Below are 19851 nucleotides of genomic sequence, written 5' to 3'. Positions count from 1 at the left end.
AAGTACCAGGTTCCTGATAAGGTATCTTGTAGAAAAATATTACATTATCTATTGTTGATATAGAATGATACATTACTCACTTGAGTTGAAAGTAATTTGTCCCATTTCGGAATCAAATAAAATTTCAATCCTTCAGATGCTCCAGGTAGCATAACTGCTCTTATTAGTAAAACCAACAGAATTATATATGGAAATGTAACCGTCACATACACAACCTGAGAGTAAAGTGTTGATAATATTGACAACAACAGCTAATGAACATATTTTTAGATTGTTCTATACTACTAGCGAGTTGACTAGATGCGCGTCTGACGCACTTAATTACAACCACGGAGTCTTTAATGAATTTCTACCATCACTAGGTCGATACAACTTCAGGTGGACGTTTCGTACCAAAGTATGTCACCTGTATAATAGTCAACACCTTTGAGCTAATATACAATATTACTGGTGCAGTCATGTCTGTAAACTAGTCAAAACACTATGGATTTTTTTCTGTATTAGTTAGAGTTGGCAAAACGTTTTTGAATTTCAATGGTTTCGACAAACACGCATATGCACAAATAATTTTGTAAAAAAAAAAAAATAAATAATTAGAAAAAATGTGGATGACAATTTTAGTATTTCAGTTTTTGCTAGTCATAGTAGTGCATGTGTTATCAATGTTGATTTGATCTGTGCCATAAAAGGATATAACATTGTATAGTCAGATGTGTTTTACAGAAAAGTTATATTTAAATAATCAGTCTACATACCTTCCCAGAAACTTTTATGCCATTACAAACACAGATAAAAGTAAGTAACCAGGCAATAGATAAACATATCAACAAGCCGAGGTGAAGATGTCCCATGTTGTCTATACCAGACGATATTCGTAGCACGTTGTATCTTGATTAATAACAAAACATCAAATAAATAAGTTCATAGATCCTTTCTATCGACATTATCTTTGTAGTGATACCTCAAGTTAGAGGAAAATTGGAAAATATGGTAAAGTATTCAGAATAACCGAAACAGGTTGGTTAACAGACACATTTCAGTGTTGATATTTTTTTGAATTTGTGTCATTTTAGTCGAAAAATCGGTTATTATAACGGATCATTACATAAAATGACTTTATACAGATTATCATTTTAAATTAGATATCTTCCCAAAAACAGTTTTATTTTATTTGAACAAAAATATAATAACAAACTGGAAACATTCCTAACTTGGAAGGTTTCTTTCTCAAAACAACAATTCAATATATGTTTTCATAGTTTCAAATATTCAGCTATGAGCAAGAAGGGGGGGGGGGCAAAGATACCAAAGGGACATTAAAACTCATAAGTCGAAAATGAACCGACAACGCTATGGCTAAAAAAGAAAAAGACCAACAGACAAACTGTAGTACACAAAACACAACATAGAAAACTTAAGACTGAGCAACACGAACCCCACCATTAAACTGGGGGTGATCTCAGGTGCTCTGGAAGGGTAAGTAAATCCTGCTCCACATGTGGCAGCCGTCGTGTTGCTCATGTTACTACAAACACAGTAATACGTTTAATTCGGTAGGTCACATTCAGGAAAAGGGGACGGGATTGTAGTTACGACATTAGGAACATATCCGCTATCATCTGTGAAGCAAATATTCCGTAACGGTCAACCAACTCGCGATGGCGTCCGTAAAATTTATGAAGAAATAATTTCAACTTTAACAATTGGAACTCTTGGTTTAATAGCTTTCTTGTGAGCAGCAACCCTCTACCAAGGAAATCATGATAGGAAATACAAGCCCTGGAGTATCGTATCAACTGGGAGATATATACTCCGTATGCAGGGGCTGCTGGAATGTTGCTACATAAAAATGGATTGGGAAGCTGAAATCATCTCTTTAGTCATAAAGTTTTGTTTTTAACCGACCCTCATTGTCAGTTTCTAGATGTAAGTCAAGATACGAGGCAGACTTAATTTTATCTGTTGTGTCCTTTATCTCAAGTTCGATGGGATAGATGCGTTCAACATAGTCACCAAGTTTTGAATTATTTAGTGAGAGAATCAAAATAGCGTTCAGAATAGCGTTTGGACGCACGAACATCATAAAGACTTATAAAAGTAGATTTTTCTATCGAGTACTCAATTTTGCATTTGGTATTTCTTAGCACAGTAGTGCGCATCAATTGTTGAATGTATTTATGTATTCAGATTATAAGTGTAATGTTTATCTGGCTCTGTAGATGAAAAACAACATATTCTTCGAATCAAGGTTTATCCACAAATAGTGGATTGGTTGTTGCCTTTGTACATTGATTGTTTATTTGTACACGAAGATGGACATATTTCGTAATAAACGTGAGTCATTGAGCTAATAACCTATTGACAAGTTTTATTTGGAGTAACACAGAGTTTTCACTGTACTATACATTCGTCGTTTCTTGTTTAAAGGGAGCCGCAAATTCGATTGTAAGATACTGCCATTTTTGAATTTTTGTTTTATATTTTCTTTTTTTTTCTATTTCATATTTTGACTAAAAAATCTTTATAATTCACGAGATATTATTTTTATACTAATTTGAGAAATACCCCTCTCAAACTATATACGTTTATCTATGGCTATTGGTTAGATGTATTTTTATTATTGTTTCTTTATTCTACATTGGCTAGAGGTATAGGGGGAGGGTTGAGATCTCGCAAAACATGTTTAACCCCGCCGCATTTTTGCGCCTGTCCCAATTCAGGAGCCTCTGGCCTTTGTTTATCTTGTATGTTTTCTAATTTTAGTTCATTTATATGTTTCGGAGTTAAGTGTGACGTCCATTTTTACTGAACTAGTACACAATTTTATTTAGGGGACAGCTGAGGACCACCTCCGGGTGCGGGATTTTCTCCTGCGTTGAAGACCCATTGGTGGCCTTCGGCTGTTGTCTGCTCTATGGTCGGGTTGTTGTCTCTTTGACACATTCGCCATTTTCATTCTCAATTTTACTCAAATAAAATTAAATACCTCCAAAATTCTTCGCTAGCTGTAAGTTTTTCTTCTAAAATAGTTTGATTTAAAAACAAATGCGGACCAGTTAAGTTTTCATCCAGTTTCGGATAGGACATCGTTACATTTGATAACCCAGATTGATTAGTGAAGTTGTTTGCCGTTTCATTTCCTAACGATACATTATATCCACCTAAAGCATAACATTGGTCAGTATTCCAATGGTTGTTACATGTGCTCCATGGAAGAATGGATGTGAATGAGTTATAAAGATAATACAGTATCCATGCCATCGTAACATTGAAGTAGACCGATATGATAACAGTTAGGATAACCATTCCGTAGCCAGTACCTGAAATTATTTAAGGAAAATGAGGATTATATGTCCCATTCCGTAATCTTGTATACGAAAACATTTAATAACAGTTAGAATTTTAATTTTGCATCTGATACCTGAAAAAATCAAATAACAGTAAGGACGGCCATTCAGTACAATGTAACTGAAATCATCTAATAACAGTCAGAATAACAATTCCTTAATCGGAACCGATTACCTTTTAATAAGTCAGAATTGCCAAACCGCAGCCGGTACTTTAAATTATTTGATGAAATTCAAGATTACATATACCATTGTGTAGCCGGTATCTGAACGTATTTAACAATAGCCAGACAGTCAAAAAGATACGAAAGGGACAATGCAAAATCGTATGAGTAACAAAAACAGATAATAAATAACCGAAAGTAAAAATGGCGAAAATAAAAGCAACATTTTACAAAATACTCAACAGAAAACGAGTCTGCAACAAAAACCCACCAGAAACCGGGAGTGATCTCATGTGCTGTGGAATGGTAAACAGAAACTGATCTTCTAATGACACCGGTCATGTTGCTTATGTGCAATCGCTTTCGGTAATGTTACAGTCGAGAACAAGATTCCTACATTGCCATTCCATAGCCGTAACCAAAAATTATTTCATAAAGAAGAGCCAGAAGATACTAAGGGTACCTTCAAAACTCATGAGTCGAAGAGAATTTGACAACGCCATATAAAACAACTAAAGACGATGAAATGACAAACAAGTCCACAAAAACAAGATTAGAAAACTGAAGACTAAAAACTCAAAACTGGGGGTGATTTCAGCGGCTCCGTATGTTAAGTGGATACTACTCAACTAGCGGCATCCGTCATGTTGCTCATTGTAAGTAAAATTCGGGGATAAGTCACTTTTTTGTATCTGGAAGCTAGAATAATTTATTAGTTTAACATTTAGGATAACGTGTCACATTCTGCATCCTACAAAAGTCAAGGACTACTTCTTCTATTCAGTAGGCAGTACACTAATTTTATAACGAATTGCGTTACTATTTTCTGGCCGGTATATAGAATAATTTAGTTACAGACCGGAAAAACCGTTTCGTAATCGGTTCCCCAAATTATGTTATGAAAAAGATATTCTATCTCATAAGGCGATGACAAACTGACAATTATATGGCAAAACATGAAAAACGACCAAAAGACAAATAACAGTATGCAAAACACAACAGAGAAAACTAAAGACTGAGCAACCCGAACTCCACCAAAAACCAGTGGTTACAGTCAGATGTATCATGCGGTACAAGCTACCTTATATCATGTATGCATAAAGACATCTACTTAAATCCTAATGAACATAGAATTTAAGACTGTGAACAAGCAAACTGACAAACTGTTTTGAATTATATCATTGTAACTTTTGCTTCAGAAATTGTATAATTAAATTAACACTCAGGTTGCAACACATTTAGATCATTATTACTCGTTTTCTGTTATAATTCCCTAATTAAACATATCATATTGTTTTTTATTTAGATAGTGTAGCTCTTATACAATATCTCAAAGAGTGTTTTATGAAAGATAATTTATAACTATAACTTTGAAATGTTACAATAATTGTATTAAATAATTACAATTTCTATAGAAAATTTATAAAGTATATGCTTTTTGAAACATAAATGTTTTTTTGTTTAAGATTATCTTTTATATCATCAATTGGTCAACAGTGAAAGGAGTTTGTTGTAATTGGTCACAACTTCACTGTATTCTTTATCTTCATTAACATAGAAATAAGAAGATGTGGTATGAGTGCCAATGAGACAACTCTCCATCCAAGTCACAATGTGTAAAAAATAAACAACTATAGGTCAAAATATGGCCTTCAACACGGAGCATTGGCTCACACCGTACAGCAAGGTATAAAGGGTCCCAAAACGACTAGTGTCAAACAATTCAAACAGGAAAACCAACGGTCTAATCTATAGAAAAAACGAGAAACGAGAAACACTTATGCACCACATCAACAAACGACAACCACTAAATGCTGATTAACGAACAGCTAAACAAGTTATTCAAAAAGAGAGACGAAAGATACCAAAAGGATATTAAAACTCATAAGTCGAAAACAAACTCCCAATGCCATGGCAAAAAGCGAAAAACGACCAAAAGACACACAATAGTATACAAAACACAACATAGAAAACTAAAGAATGAGCAACACAAACCCCATCAAAAACCGGGGTGATCTGAGATGCCTCGGAAGTAAGTACAAACCAGGTGATAAGTCTAATTTGGTAGGTTGCATTTGAGGAAAAGAGGACGGGCTTGTGGTTACAACCATTGGAAAATATCCGTCGTCACCTGATTAAACAATCGAAGTGTTTATAATCCGTTATCATAAACGCATTATGTGCTTATAGCTGAAATGCGTGGGTGCTATTGCAACAGTGTTCAATGGAATAATGATCATGGATGGTTTTCATATACCAAATTAATCAAAAAATTCAACGTTCTAACAACGTTAACTTGTTAAAGTGTCTGATGAATAAAAGTGGGTACTAAGTATTGCATGATAAAATAGCATGATAAAACAATATATGTACATTGTCGGAAATATAAAATTTATTTGTACTTGCTACGAAACAGGAGAAAAGCTCGGCGAACCTCGCATTTATATTGTATATATGTGTGTGTGTGTGTGTGTGTGTGTGTGTGATGTGTGTGTGTTTTGTTCTCATTGCAGACTTAACATTGTTCTGTGAACTATGGTTGAAAGTTGTATCATTGATAATCATTTCAAATCTCCGGATATGACAAATTACTTCATTGACTATAGTGTAATATGATTGATGTCTCTTGTGAAACAAGACAATATAATACTTTAAAAACGTCCGATTTAGTTAGTGTACATAAAGACAAAGGGATAAAATACAAGTAATACACATAATACTAACGTCTTCTCTAAAATACACGTACTCATAAATATTCATGATATTAAACATAACATAAATCTTACACGAACCAATAACTTCAGTATAAAAACTGAATACACAACGAAACTTTATGAAACGAATTAATAAATTTGATTATATAATAAGTTAAATCGAATGCGTCTGTTTGTAGAATATTTCAAACAAGTACACCATGATTTAATACATGCGATGTACGTAGGTATAGTAACATTATGATCCGGTATACCTTTATCACTTTCTGCTGTTTTCTTTTCGACATGTTTTGTGATTTTTTCCCCCTTATCATGCATAGTTGTATGTAATCTATAGCCTTGAAATATATACAAATGAAATTATATATGCTCTCACCTTTGAATAAGGGACTAATTTCCCATAATGAAATTGCGCTTCTACCGGAAAATTGTGCCACTGAAAACTCAATAAAGTACATCGGCAAAGCTCCTATCACCATAAATATGAAATATGGTATTAGGAACGTCCCTAGATTAAAAAAAAAAATTAAACTGCTGTATTTGACACAGATTTCAAAATTTATTGGTTTTTTAATGCTCTTCAAACTCTCATTTGATTTGGCCTTTCAGCTGATCATTCAAGTGCCACTAATGGGTCATATGTTGACGAAATGCGCGTCCAGTGTACCAAATTATACGCCTGGTATCTATAATAAAGTTTACAATCTATTGGTAATTGTCACTTCTGGCGGACGTATCACCAGTCCAATAATCAACAAATGTTGTGTAGACATAACATATCATTAGTATGTTCAGTTTATGTAAATTCACGGTATATAAAATATAAAATTGTCCGAAATTCTAAGGTTTTTATTCCCCCAGTCATAGATTGCCTAACCTATTTGGTGCAACTTTTCGATTTTTTGTTTCGGATTTTAATGCTTTTCAAATTGGTATTTTATTCGGCCGTTTAATTGTTTTGATTCGTGCACAACTTATGTAGACAAAACGCGCGTCTGGCGTTCAAAATTAAAATCACAGTATCTTTGATGATTTTTTTTTCAATTCGACATAAGCTAGATCAACAATTCCTATTGTTTTTATTGTAATTATTCATGTTAATGATACATACACTTGATGAAGTGCGCAACACATATTAAGGCAGATCTAATATAATTAATCTGTTTCCACAAATAAGCTGCATTTACCTCCACCATTTTTATAACAAAGGTATGGAAACCTCCAAATATTCCCAGGACCAATACAGTAACCAGCACAGGATAACAGAAATTCTAAGCGCCCAGACCAAGTTTCCCTAGAGTCAGTTTGTTCTTTGGATTTTTCCATTTTTGCAGGAGAACTTTAAAAAGAGAAACAAATTATACCAGTATTGTTGCCTCGGTATTATTTCAAAGGAATGTAAGGTTTCTATCATAAAGAAGACGTGAGAGAACGTCAACGTTTCAGAAACCTAATGACATAAATTAAATGGACGCATTCATTTTAAGTTATATTTTCAATTGAAAGATGTTTTACATTTGCAAAATAATCTTACGAAAAAATATAAAACTTTAGCATCACAACACTTATTTTTCTGTGTTTTGGTTATTGCATATTTAAAAAAGTCAATGACTATTGCTTTAGTTTTTGAATTAACTATTGTTTGATTTAATTTGTTTAGTTTTTTTTTGTTATGAACAACTTTATTTAAAGACAAAATAGACTACATCTGTCTTTTGTTAAAGGATGTATGATTTTAACGAGATCCTCGAGATTTTTAAGTAAGGGTCGCTTCTTCATCAAAATACAAATTTCTGGAGTTTGATTCATACAATCTCAAATTATGGACCAAAATATTGTTTTATATTCAAAAAGGGCTCATTGTTCACCTGGTTATTTTTTTGTATGTTATTATTTAAGTTTATACTTTGAACAATTTAAAACACGAAATAATTTTGATATTCAAAGGTAGTTCAACATTTACTATTGTAACAAAATATCAAACCAATTAATGTGACTTGACTATAGGTGTTGCTGTTCACCTTGACCTATTGTTCAACCAGATTGTAAAATTGACAATACAATTGGGACATTTCAATTGACCAGTTGCCAGATTTAAACCTCACTGAACCAGTAAGAATCTACCTTGATGGATTTACCTATGAAAGGTCCATGAAGTGACTTCACCTGTTCAGTGGTTAAATTTTGTTCAAAAATTAAACTGACTGTTGTTTATTTATAGATGAAAACAGCAAATTTTCAGGTAAATATCATTTGCTATTTTAAAAAAGACTCATCTATCCCAATAACAATAATAATGATAACAACAATAATAATGTAAAGCTGTTATTAGGAAATGAAATTAAAATAGTACATGATCAATTAAGAAATTTTGTAATCTGACCCATTTGAAATTATAAAACCAGTGCTAATTTCAGTAAATAACATAACATGCCTACAGTTTAAATTAGCATACACTGTATATGGTATGAAATAAGCTTGAGTATGGCCTCAATATGCAAATGATTCCATGTTCTAATTTTTGCTAAAAAACGGCTGATTTTTTTTTAAATTTCATTTCCTACTATTTTTCTTTAGAGAATCCTAAAATAAGTAAAGGAAATATACATTGAAATTACAGTCTTTTTTCATTGAAATGAATGTATTCGTAAATGACCATACAATTGCCTAAGAAACAATTTTACATTTAAAAGAAATACGAGAGATTTTCACTTTAATGTCATTTTCAAATTTAAGGAGTGAGCAAGCCAGAACAAGAATATATAGTTTTTTTTTCTTGCAGGATATTTAATCGCTTGTCATATAATGCACTACATTTCCTCTTAATTTTTTCATAGCCAAATACTATGAGTGCTTGGATTTCTTTTATATCGTTGAAAAGTCCTCTTTTATCTCTTTGGCTTGTTCTAATAGGAGATAACTCAAAATATTTTTTTAACTTATGTGTAAATAAGAACTCTGTAACTTTTCATTTTGATTTCCATAATTTCCCAGGATTAATAAACACCAGAACAAATGTGTGCATTCTTTCATTTAAACATTTGTTCAATACTTATTGACATGATCCTTGTACAAAGCGTTTATGAATAGTGAAATATAAAAAAAAAATAGTTATGAATAAATTGTTTATCTTTTTATCTATTTATTTATTGACACAGATTTTTGATATTCCATCCAGTATTCCAGTTTCATTATTTGAAATAATTTTGAAATATTTTCATAAATCTATTATTTTTTTGGAATATTTTCTATATCCAAAGTATTCTCTTTAATTTCCCATGATATATATCCCAATTAAACAGGTGCAGAGTCTTTATATTAGATCTAGAATTTTGTAATTTTTGATTATTTCCAATATCACATTACAAATTTTTGGGACATTTTATTCATATTTTCCCCTAAATCACTTGATTTTACTATATCCACAGTATTCAGTTTTTATTTTATTTCCCATGATATAAATCCCAATTAAACAATATCAGATCCATAATTTTATAATGATTATTTCCAATGTCACATTCAAAATTGTTATCCTCATGTTATATCTTTTTGGGGAATATTTTACTTTTATTATTCACTTTATCACTAGATTTGACTATATCAACTGTATTCACATTTTATTTCATTTCCATGATATATATTCAAAATTAAACAGGTGAATCATCTTCATATTAGATCTAGAATTTAATAATGATTATTTTCAAAATCACATTTAACATATAAAGCCACAGAAACATGTTGGTTGAACTTATTTCTCCTACTTGCATTCCAGTTTTGATTGTTTTTACCTTTCAGATTAACTAAATCCCATCTTATAAAAAGTGAATTCCCTTGAGTGAACACAGTATTTTTATGCACAAAAATTCTTATAGATTTCAAAGAAAAACACTGCAAGCTATATTCCAAAATTATTTTGGCTTTTACATGTACATCATCATGTAAAAGCCATACAAAACATTTTGAATGAATTATTTCCTACTTGATACATTTATGACAATCCAGTCAAAGTCACATATTAAGAAGCAAAATTAAATGGCATATAAGAGGTGAATTCAAATAAAATAAAACCCAATTTTTTATGCACATTGATTTAAATAGATTTCAAACAATGCGAATAATAATTCAAAAAGAAAAATTTAAAGGGATATATGAAGAAATGCATCAATGATTTTTTAGTATATGACATTTGATGTTTTCATTAATTAATATTTATATTTCTAATTGTTTTAAAAAAGACATTACTAAGTTATAAAACTTGTGTCTGATCCATTGGTCATTTTGAATAAAGTATGTTTAAAACTAAACAGTCTCATTGACGTATACCCGTCATTTCCTTTTATTCATATACAAGTTGTTATGATAAATAAAGGCAAGAGTAGTATACCGCTGTTCAAAATTCATAAATCGATTGAGAAAAAAACAAATCCGAGTTCCAAACTGAAACTGAGGGAAACACATCAAATATAACATAGTCATCTGAAAACACCTGAATAGTATTTCCTGTTTCACTGACAACTGGACAATACTATGTATAAGGGTTAACAATTTAAACATTCATTTATTATTTAAAAACAGTTTTTAAGGACATCATTCGTAAATACTAATCAACATGCAGACATCTTATACGTTCAGGTATTTCACATCCATTTTTTATGGTAATATTCTTTACAAAGCACAAAAATGTCGGCATCCACCTCAAAAGCTAACCAAACCTTTAAACAGACTTATTCGGAAAGGATATAGTTACGATACTGTTGTCAAGTCATTAAGGATTGCATATTTTAGTATTAATATTGATTCACTCATAGGGTCTTTGAATCGGAAATAAACACATTTATTCTAAAACCAGTTGTTTGCATGATACGGGTTATGTTCTTTTCATATATTTTATGATGGTATGATACTAAACCCCTAACGGAAGGGATTGTACTTGATTTTCATATGATGAAGACATAATCTTTCAATCAGTTTAATTGAGGTTTGGAGCTGGCATGTCAGTAACTGCTAGTAGTCCTTTGTTCATTTATGTATCATTGTCATTTTGCTTAGTTTCTTTTGTTACCTATTCTGACATCGGACTCGGACTTCTTTTGAACTGAGTTTTACTGTGCATATTGCTATGTGTTTCTTTTTTCTACATTGACTAGAGGTATAGGGGGAGGGTTGAGATCTCACAAAACATGTTTAACCCCGCCGCATTTTTGCGCCTGTCCCAAGTCAGGAGCCTATGGCCTTTGTTAGTCTTGTATGTTTTTTTAATTTTAGTTCATTTATATGTTTTGGAGTTTAGTGTGACGTCCATTTTCACTGAACTAGCACACAATTTTATTTAGGGCCAGCTGAGGACCACCTCCGGGTGCGGGATTTTCTCGCTGCATTGAAGACCCATTGGTGGCCTTCGGCTGTTGTCTGCTCTTTAGTCGGGGTGTTGTCTCTTTGACATATTCCCCATTTCCATTCTCGATTTTATTAATTGTCATACATATCAACATGCTGTTAAGAAAATCTTTGACTGATTTAAATTTTTGGGTCAAAATTCGATTTATCGTCTATATTGGGGACCTAAAACAATGTAAGTTAATAATATTTTCTTCCCTATTAGTCTAATAATAGAATAACCCTAGGTGAAGAAAAACTTCAGGACAAAAGCATGCTGAAAGTTGGGTAAGGTGAATTTAAAACTCTGCAGGTAGCATCAAGGTAGACTCAACTCTAGCAATACCAACGGGTCAATTCAAATGTCCCAATTGTATTGTCAATTTTACAATCTGGTTGAACAATAGGTAAAGGTAAACAGCAACACTTATAGTCAAGTCACAGTAATGCGTACCAGTCACTTATCAGATATAACAAAATCCATTAAAGATGTTTATTGTGTTTGGTTAATGTACATTATATTATTTCTTTCTCTGCTAAAGTAGTGTGTTAGTAAAAGAAAGATTTTAATATAAAACATCATGAATGATATCGTCTTTTGTTACATCTCTTTTTGTATAATTTTCTTGAGTTACTGCAATACAATTCGTAAAGGTAACATTTTTTTTTTGCATTATAAAATCAGAGGGTATAATCTTTCCAAATAACTTATATTGTGTAATAAATTACTTTACATCTACTTATAAGTGAGTTGTTAAGAGCTCAAAATTGTCAGCTGAAATCATCAAGATGCTTGATTAATTCATTAAATACAGTCTAACGACGTTTGGAGGACGTATTAATGAATTGTGCTCTTCTTCTTGTAGAAATGTTCCTTATTCATTTGGGCATACTTCATCCAGAATCTTTTCAAGAAAAATGAAAAGCAGCATGCATTTACCTTTCAAAAAGTATTAAAAAAATAACCAAACTCCAAGGCAAATTCAAAAAGTTCACTAAACCAGACAAAATCAAACGCAAGACCACATTGACCGACAGAATGAATGGAAAACAATTTTTAAGAACTAAACTGTACGTAATGTTAGTACCGTTAATGTTTAACTTCCACTTTGTCGATACCTCTGATAGTGAACTGTTAGTCTCCGAGGGTATGAGTAGTCCAGTAGCCAGTACTTTGGTACTGGCATGGAAATACGGATATTGTTATCAACAATTGCTGTAAAATATTTTTAAAACTATCTTAAATTAAGAAATATATCTCTTTCATTCAAAGCTTTGATTTCTTTGTCAGGATTTGGATATACGTTAAGTTCTTTTGGTTTGATCAGCTCTGCAACCTTTGTATTAGGTTTTGGAACTTCAAATATTTTGGACTAGAGCATCACTGAAGAAACAATGATTATCGAAATGCACATTTGGTGCGGTAAAATTGGTACCGTGAATGTTACTTCATCGTAATTAGTAGTGCAAATAATTTAAAAGCAGGAGAAACTTTAGTGTATATGATTCTATTTCATATCTACTATCAACATGACAACAGTTCTCATATGGATACATATATATCGACGTGTCAAAATCAAGCACATGATGAGATTCCATCACGCTCCGTTAAACTATCAGTTATCAATTTTTTTCATTTCTTATTAACAGTTTAATGTTCACTGAGATGATGGTGTCATTAATCGGAGACAGCTTCACGCAAACAATATTTGAAAGACATGGTATAATTATTTCGAATACAGATATTGATTAAAACACTAGAATGACAATGCCCTTTCTCCTAATGAAGTTTCGTTTATAAACGGGTTAATATGAATAAAAGCAGATGAGAGATACACCAAAGGACACATCAATCCAATGCCACAACCAAAAGTCATTTGAAGGTCTTAAACCCGGAGTTGGAACATCTACCGCATGTCCTGCTCAAACAAAAACTAGGAGGACGACGACATTACCTATATATCAGAGGGTCACCAGATAAAGACTTTCAGGGGACAACACATTTACATGACTGTCACAATGGATGACAGAGTAGATCTCAGAACGTTCGGAACTGCTTACTTGTCGTTTAATACGTTCAGGGCTTGGAAAATCACATACAGGGAGGTTGCATGAAGAACAAATCAATCGACCTTCCAACGACAGAAGAGGCCCTATATGGTATCGTGAGCGGACTGTTGGTCACTGCTGTCTGTTGTAACACAATTTTGATTCAAACAATACTGTAATTACTACATAGAGACAAATGTCTACTTAATTGATAGACTTAACATTTTGTTAGACAATCAAACTTGACATCCGTACATGAATTACTTTAATAAAATATTACTTTTCTCAAATTGTCGACTTTTGATTCCGGATTGTATAATGTTTCAACAGGTTACCTACTCTGTGTATCACATCCTAGTATTAGGTCTAGTAAGAGCAACCAAAAGAATTAAAATCACCAAGAGCTTATCCTTATAAATGTAAATCAGTAACATCATATTTACTACTCATACAATAAGCAAATGCAAATGATGTAAATCCAAACCCAGGATCAACACATAATGACAGCACTATATACCAATATGGAACATGTGACCAGCCAGTGACATGGGACGACAGATCCATAAGATGCGATACCTGTGACCAATAGTTTCATTTCAACTGCCAAGATATTCACAATAAAACCTACAGCTACCTTGTGGATGATAAAAACATCCCTGTGCGATGGGATTGTATCATTTGTGACAATCCAAACTACAATTCCTTATGTTATGGTTCAACAGCTATTTCAACAAACAATAGCTTTAACTTATTACTAGATGGTACACTTGATATGAGTACAGCATCCTAACAAGAATGTGTAAAACCAAAACACACATCAACTACAAAGAGAGAAAAACAAGAAACTAGAAATAAACCATTTATACCATTAAGGATCCTAAATGTGAACTGTCAATCCATCAGAAATAAACAGCTCCAAGTCCAAAAATTTATAGATAGTACAAAGCCAGACGTAATGATAATGACAGAAACTTGGTTGGATTCATCAATCACCAAAAAGCCAAATATTCCCACCAGAATATAACATCTATCGCAAGCTAGGACAGAAAGGAAAATAAAATTGGGGATGGAGTCCTTATCGCCATACACAACCAACAAGTTTCTAAGCACTGAAATACTAGAACTAGACACTAACTATGTAATAATATGAATACGAATACAACAAAAAGGCACAAAAGACCGCTGCATATGCTCATATTATAATCCTAAAACATCTAACAAAGAGAGCCTCTCTAAATTTGAAACAGCTGTTACTAGAGCTTCACAAAATAAAACATGCGTAATGATTGGGAGTGACTTCAACCTACCAGGATGGAATTGGACAAACAAAACAGTACGCTAAGGAACCCAACATGCAGAACAACACTACCAGCTTTCAGATATTCTTGATGACAATGGATAAACTCAATTAGTTCAAGAGCCAACTAGGAATAAAAACACTTTGGACCTTCTTATCACCAACTGTCCTAGTAAAATGATGAGACTTGATGTCATCCCAGGAATTTCAGACCATGATATTGTGTATGCAGAAATGAACATCAATCCAATGACAAACAACCAAACGCCAAGAAAAATCCAACTGTACAGAAGAACCAAATGAGACAGCATAAAAGAAGATATGAATATGGTTTATATATTAAAATTCAAAAAGAAAGCCTGAACAAGAAGACAAACATCAATATACTATGTTCAAAGAAGACCTAGAAAGCAGTTCTAACCTGCATATACCTTCCAAAATATGCAAGACTAAGGACAAAAACCCATTGAGAACCCAAGAAATCAAAAAACTTATGAGGCGAATAGACCGAGCCTATTAAAAGAAAAAGAAATCAAACCATGCTACTGATATTAAAAGATTTAAACAACTGAAACAAACCATCCAAAGAAAATCAAGACAAGCCTATTGGAAATATATAGAAGACATAATAACGCCAGAAGATAACGAGGACATCCGTTCACCGATTCTGGACCTATATAAAACAAAAGAAAAGTGATAAAAATGGAGAAGAGCCACTTAGAAGAAATGGGAAATTAGAAACGAAAATGACCCAATAAATAAAGCAAATATTATAAATTATCAATTCCAATCAGTCTTCTCTGCTGCATGTCCCATCAGTAAAAGGATTTTGAAAAGAAAACACTTTTGACAGATCTTCCAGAAAACTATCCAAACAGCGAACAAATAATCATCACAAATAATGGAGTGGAATAAACAACTGAAAAATCTAAAACCACACAAGGCTGCTGGACCAGACAACATCAAACCAATGATTCTGAAAAAACTAGCCAGTAAAATTGCTCCGATCTTAACCATCATATACAATTTTTCAATGGAGAAAGGAAAGATACCGGATGACTGCTAATGTCACTCCGGCACACAAAAAAGCCAGAATTACATAGCAGCTAACTATAGGCCAATACCCCTAACATGTATCTGCTGCAAAATAATAGAACATATCGTCACCAGTAACATCATGAAACATGCAGAGGTAAATAACATCCTTTACCCACTACAACATGGCTTCAGGAGTAAAAGATCATGCGAAACACAACTCCTTGAATGTATCGATGACATCACAAAAAATCTGGAAAACGGAAAACAATCAGATCTGGACTTTTCAAAAGCTTTTGACAAGGTGTCCCACAGTTTACTCCTCCATAAACTACACCATCATGGCATTCGAAGTAAAACAGACAAATGCATAAAGGAATTTCTCACCAACAGAATCCAAGTAGTAGTTGTTGAAGGCAAAACATCTGAAAAAGTGAAAGTAGAATCAGGGGTACTACAAGGATCAGTATTAAGACCCAATCTCTTTTCTTTTTTACATAAAAGACCTACCATAAGGCCTACACTCCACAGTGAAACTGTTTGCGGACGATACTGTGGTCTATTTGACCATTTCCTCAGACAACAACTGCCATAAACTCCAAGAAGACCTGGACAAAATGGCAAAATGAGAAAAACTTTTGAAAATGGAGTTCCATCCCGAAAAATGCAGCGTCCTCACAGTCACAAAAAAGAAAAAGCCAATCAAGTGGGACTACAAACTCCACGGCCATACGCTGGAGCATGAAACTGCGACTAAATACCTAGGCTGCACCATTGCAAATGATCTAAATTGGGGAGAACACATTAACAGCATCACAGGAAAAGCCAGCCCAAACCGTGGTTTCTTACATCGAAACCTCCACATTAGCTCAAAATCCATCAAAGAGCATGCCTATGAAATATTAGTAAGACCGAAAATGGAATACGCCACGACAGTATGGGACCCATACCAGCAAAACCACATAGATGAAATTGAAAAGGTACAAAGACAAGCTGCACGATAAGTAACCTGCAGACATAGAATTAGATCATGTGTCCGCAACATGAGAACTGAATTAGGACGGAAAAGATTACAAACAAGACGAAAAGAAGCTCGACTCATCATGTGTTACAAAATAACAAACGACCTTGTAGCCATAGACAAGAGTAAATATCTACAAAAACCAACAAGAAGCTCTAACCGAACAGGACACCATACTTACCTTTTACAGCCAGCCACCAAAGACTGTGGTCCTTCTTCGTAAACACCGTCAAGGATTGGAACAAACTGCCACCAGATATCGCCACAGCAAAGTCTCTTGAGATATTCAAGTCTCAATTGACCAAAACCTCAAACTAAATCAACAGAACAATTTGTTTTCAACCTGTTTTAAGTCATACTCAACTTGCCAGTATATTAATCATGTTGAATGTGGCACTATTTAGAAGTCTCAAGTGACCAAAACCTCAAACTAAATCAACAGAACAAGTTGTTTTAACCTGTTTTAATTATACTCAACTTGCCAAAATATTCATCATGTCGAATGTGGGCACTACTGTAAACCAACTTATTTTCACGGATACTTTATTTCGCGTTTAACACTTTCTAGTCCACTTCGCGGCTATTTAATTTCGCGATTTTCAAATTAAATTGATGTAGTTAAATAGGGAAAGATCCAAGTTTTACATATTCGCGACGATTTATATTCGTGTTATCTTTGTACTCGCGAAATTCCCGAAAATAAATCGCTCGCGAAAATAAGTTGGTTTACAGTATTTGGAAGAAGAACATATAATCTGTGCAATTCGGGGGAAAGGTTTACTGTTTTCCGACGAGTTTGAAGTGTATAGAAAACATGAATCAGTTAATTTCCTGTCTAAATTGTACAGATTGTAAGCTTGATTTTACTTCTTTAACTTGCACTTACTTGACCGAGTACCAAGATGTCCTACCACAAGTTAAGTAACCTGTCAAAAAATTATACACTCCGGAGTCAAAAGTCTTTTTGTAGACAAAACATGTGTCTGACGTACAAAATGTTAACCCTGGTATCTATAAAGGGTTTTATTTTTTACGTAACGGAAACCAAAAAATGGTAATGGTCAACAACGGACAACTGTAACAAAAGGGAAGTGATCAAACAAACATTCGACTATCAGGGAACATTTAAACTATTTCGTCAAAAAAAATGCACTGATATGCATTAATCCCTCCTTTTTTAATAAACTCGGATGCAATTTGGAAGGAATATGAAACCGGTCTTTTCTTGAATCGCTATACCCTACTTGCTATAGAGAGTAATACCACTGCCTTGATTTCTTTGAACTTCTACGATTGTGGTAACTTTTAAAATGAAAATATTTCCCTGTTAATATAAAAAACCTACCTCTAAAAAATAAACAATCTTAATTCAAGTAGAGTTAGATTAAAAACGAACAAAAATGTGTTGCTGTCCAAATGCATCAGTCGTGAAAAGATTTAAAATAAAACATGTCCGTTCTCACGGTAGCCCTGTATCAATACTTTTACAGCTATCACAGCCCAGTCATTGCTTAGACTAACACTATTATGATCAGTATTCCTATTCTACTAAAAACCGAAAATGTTGAGATCACCCCACTCTTACATGTATGCTGTTACTTACCTCAGGTCAAGGAATTTCCGCTTAAGATCTTGTAAATTGAAAATCTATAGTTTAACTTCTTAATGTACGATATGATAGCGGGTGTTTAACGTAATACGTACACAGTAACTTAATGCTCTATGTCAAGAGGCGCATCATTGAACCGAAACACTCGTTTATATATCAGGATGTGGACTATTCCATCAAAATAGCCCATACTTATAACATTAACATAACAGTACCAATTTTATTTTCGACAATACATACCTCTTCACTGATGATAGAGGCCAAAATATGTGTATGTTCAAAACTTAATACAAACGACGAAAGACTGATAAAACCAAAAAAAAAAAAGGACCAAAGGTTTGATTGTTAAACGAGTGATTTCGCCAAGGAATTTATTTTTGTCCCGGCTGATAAGGCTGCTAACAATATCATTATTGTTTGACGTAAATTTTACATTGAGGTTCTGAAACATTCCAACTGACTCCATTTTTGGAAAATGACATCTGTCACAAACATAAAGTTTTAGCTACCTCTTTACAAGCAGAACCAAATATAATGAAAGTTCCAAATATGTCCTGGCTTCAAAAGCTGCACAAAACTCCTTACAAATATAGATTTATTTCGTCTTCAAGCCAATTTTCCACTACTAAACTATCTATTCTACTTACTAGTACACTTGGTACAATCAAAAACCTGGTAATAAATTGTTCAAATAAGACCCTTAATAATAGTGGAAACAATTACTTTTGGAGTGTCAAAAATTCGTTGGAAGTACTTGATAAATTGCATGCTTATATTGGTGATTTCGAATCTGTTCAAAGTTTTGATTAGTCTACCCTACATATCACTTTGCCTCATAATCGTATTAAGAAAAAAATCACACACCTGATTAAATTGGCATTTAAAAAGGCAAAATGCAAATATATATGTTCAAACTCTTTTAGGTCATTTTAGTAACAACAAACAAAAGAACTATGTCAATTGGACCTGCTTTGATACTATAACTGCCCTTGTATTTTTACTAGATTACATTTTTGTTCGCTATGGAGATTCCGTATATCGTCAAGTTATTGGAATTCCCATGCGGACTAACTGTGCACCACTTATTGCGGATCTGTTTCTGTATTGTCTTAGTTACAATTTATGACTAAAATCAGCAAAGACCCATCGAAACAACATCTGATTCAAAAACTTAATAACACTTTTAGATATTTAGATGATATATTGGCTCTCAATAATGACGACTTCAGTATGTACACT

The 19851-nt window shown here is 33.1% G+C and overlaps 1 protein-coding gene across 6 annotated transcripts in view; it reads right to left on the bottom strand.

Annotated features, from left to right (window-relative positions):
* LOC127703110 (sodium- and chloride-dependent glycine transporter 2-like) overlaps window positions 1-19851 on the bottom strand; it is a 102737-nt gene that overhangs the window by 35337 nt on the left and 47549 nt on the right. For 5 of the 6 annotated variants that reach the window (XM_052207557.1, XM_052207552.1, XM_052207554.1 and 2 more), the window contains 5 exons: window positions 7413-7564; window positions 6602-6733; window positions 2987-3320; window positions 756-888; window positions 81-215 (listed from right to left, as the gene is read on the bottom strand). In XM_052207557.1, the coding sequence (XP_052063517.1) occupies window positions 81-215; window positions 756-888; window positions 2987-3320; window positions 6602-6733; window positions 7413-7564 (886 nt within the window). Of the gene's footprint in view, window positions 1-80; window positions 216-755; window positions 889-2986; window positions 3321-6601; window positions 6734-7412; window positions 7565-12689; window positions 12791-19851 lie in introns of those variants that run through there. The other variant, XM_052207556.1, reaches the window with a different exon arrangement.

The sequence above is a fragment of the Mytilus californianus genome, unplaced genomic scaffold (genome assembly GCF_021869535.1).
Source record: "Mytilus californianus isolate M0D057914Y unplaced genomic scaffold, xbMytCali1.0.p SCAF_5, whole genome shotgun sequence".
NCBI lineage: Eukaryota > Metazoa > Mollusca > Bivalvia > Mytilida > Mytilidae > Mytilus > Mytilus californianus.
The sequence above is the reverse complement of the archived record's forward strand: the minus strand, read 5'-3'. Positions and strand labels throughout refer to the sequence as shown.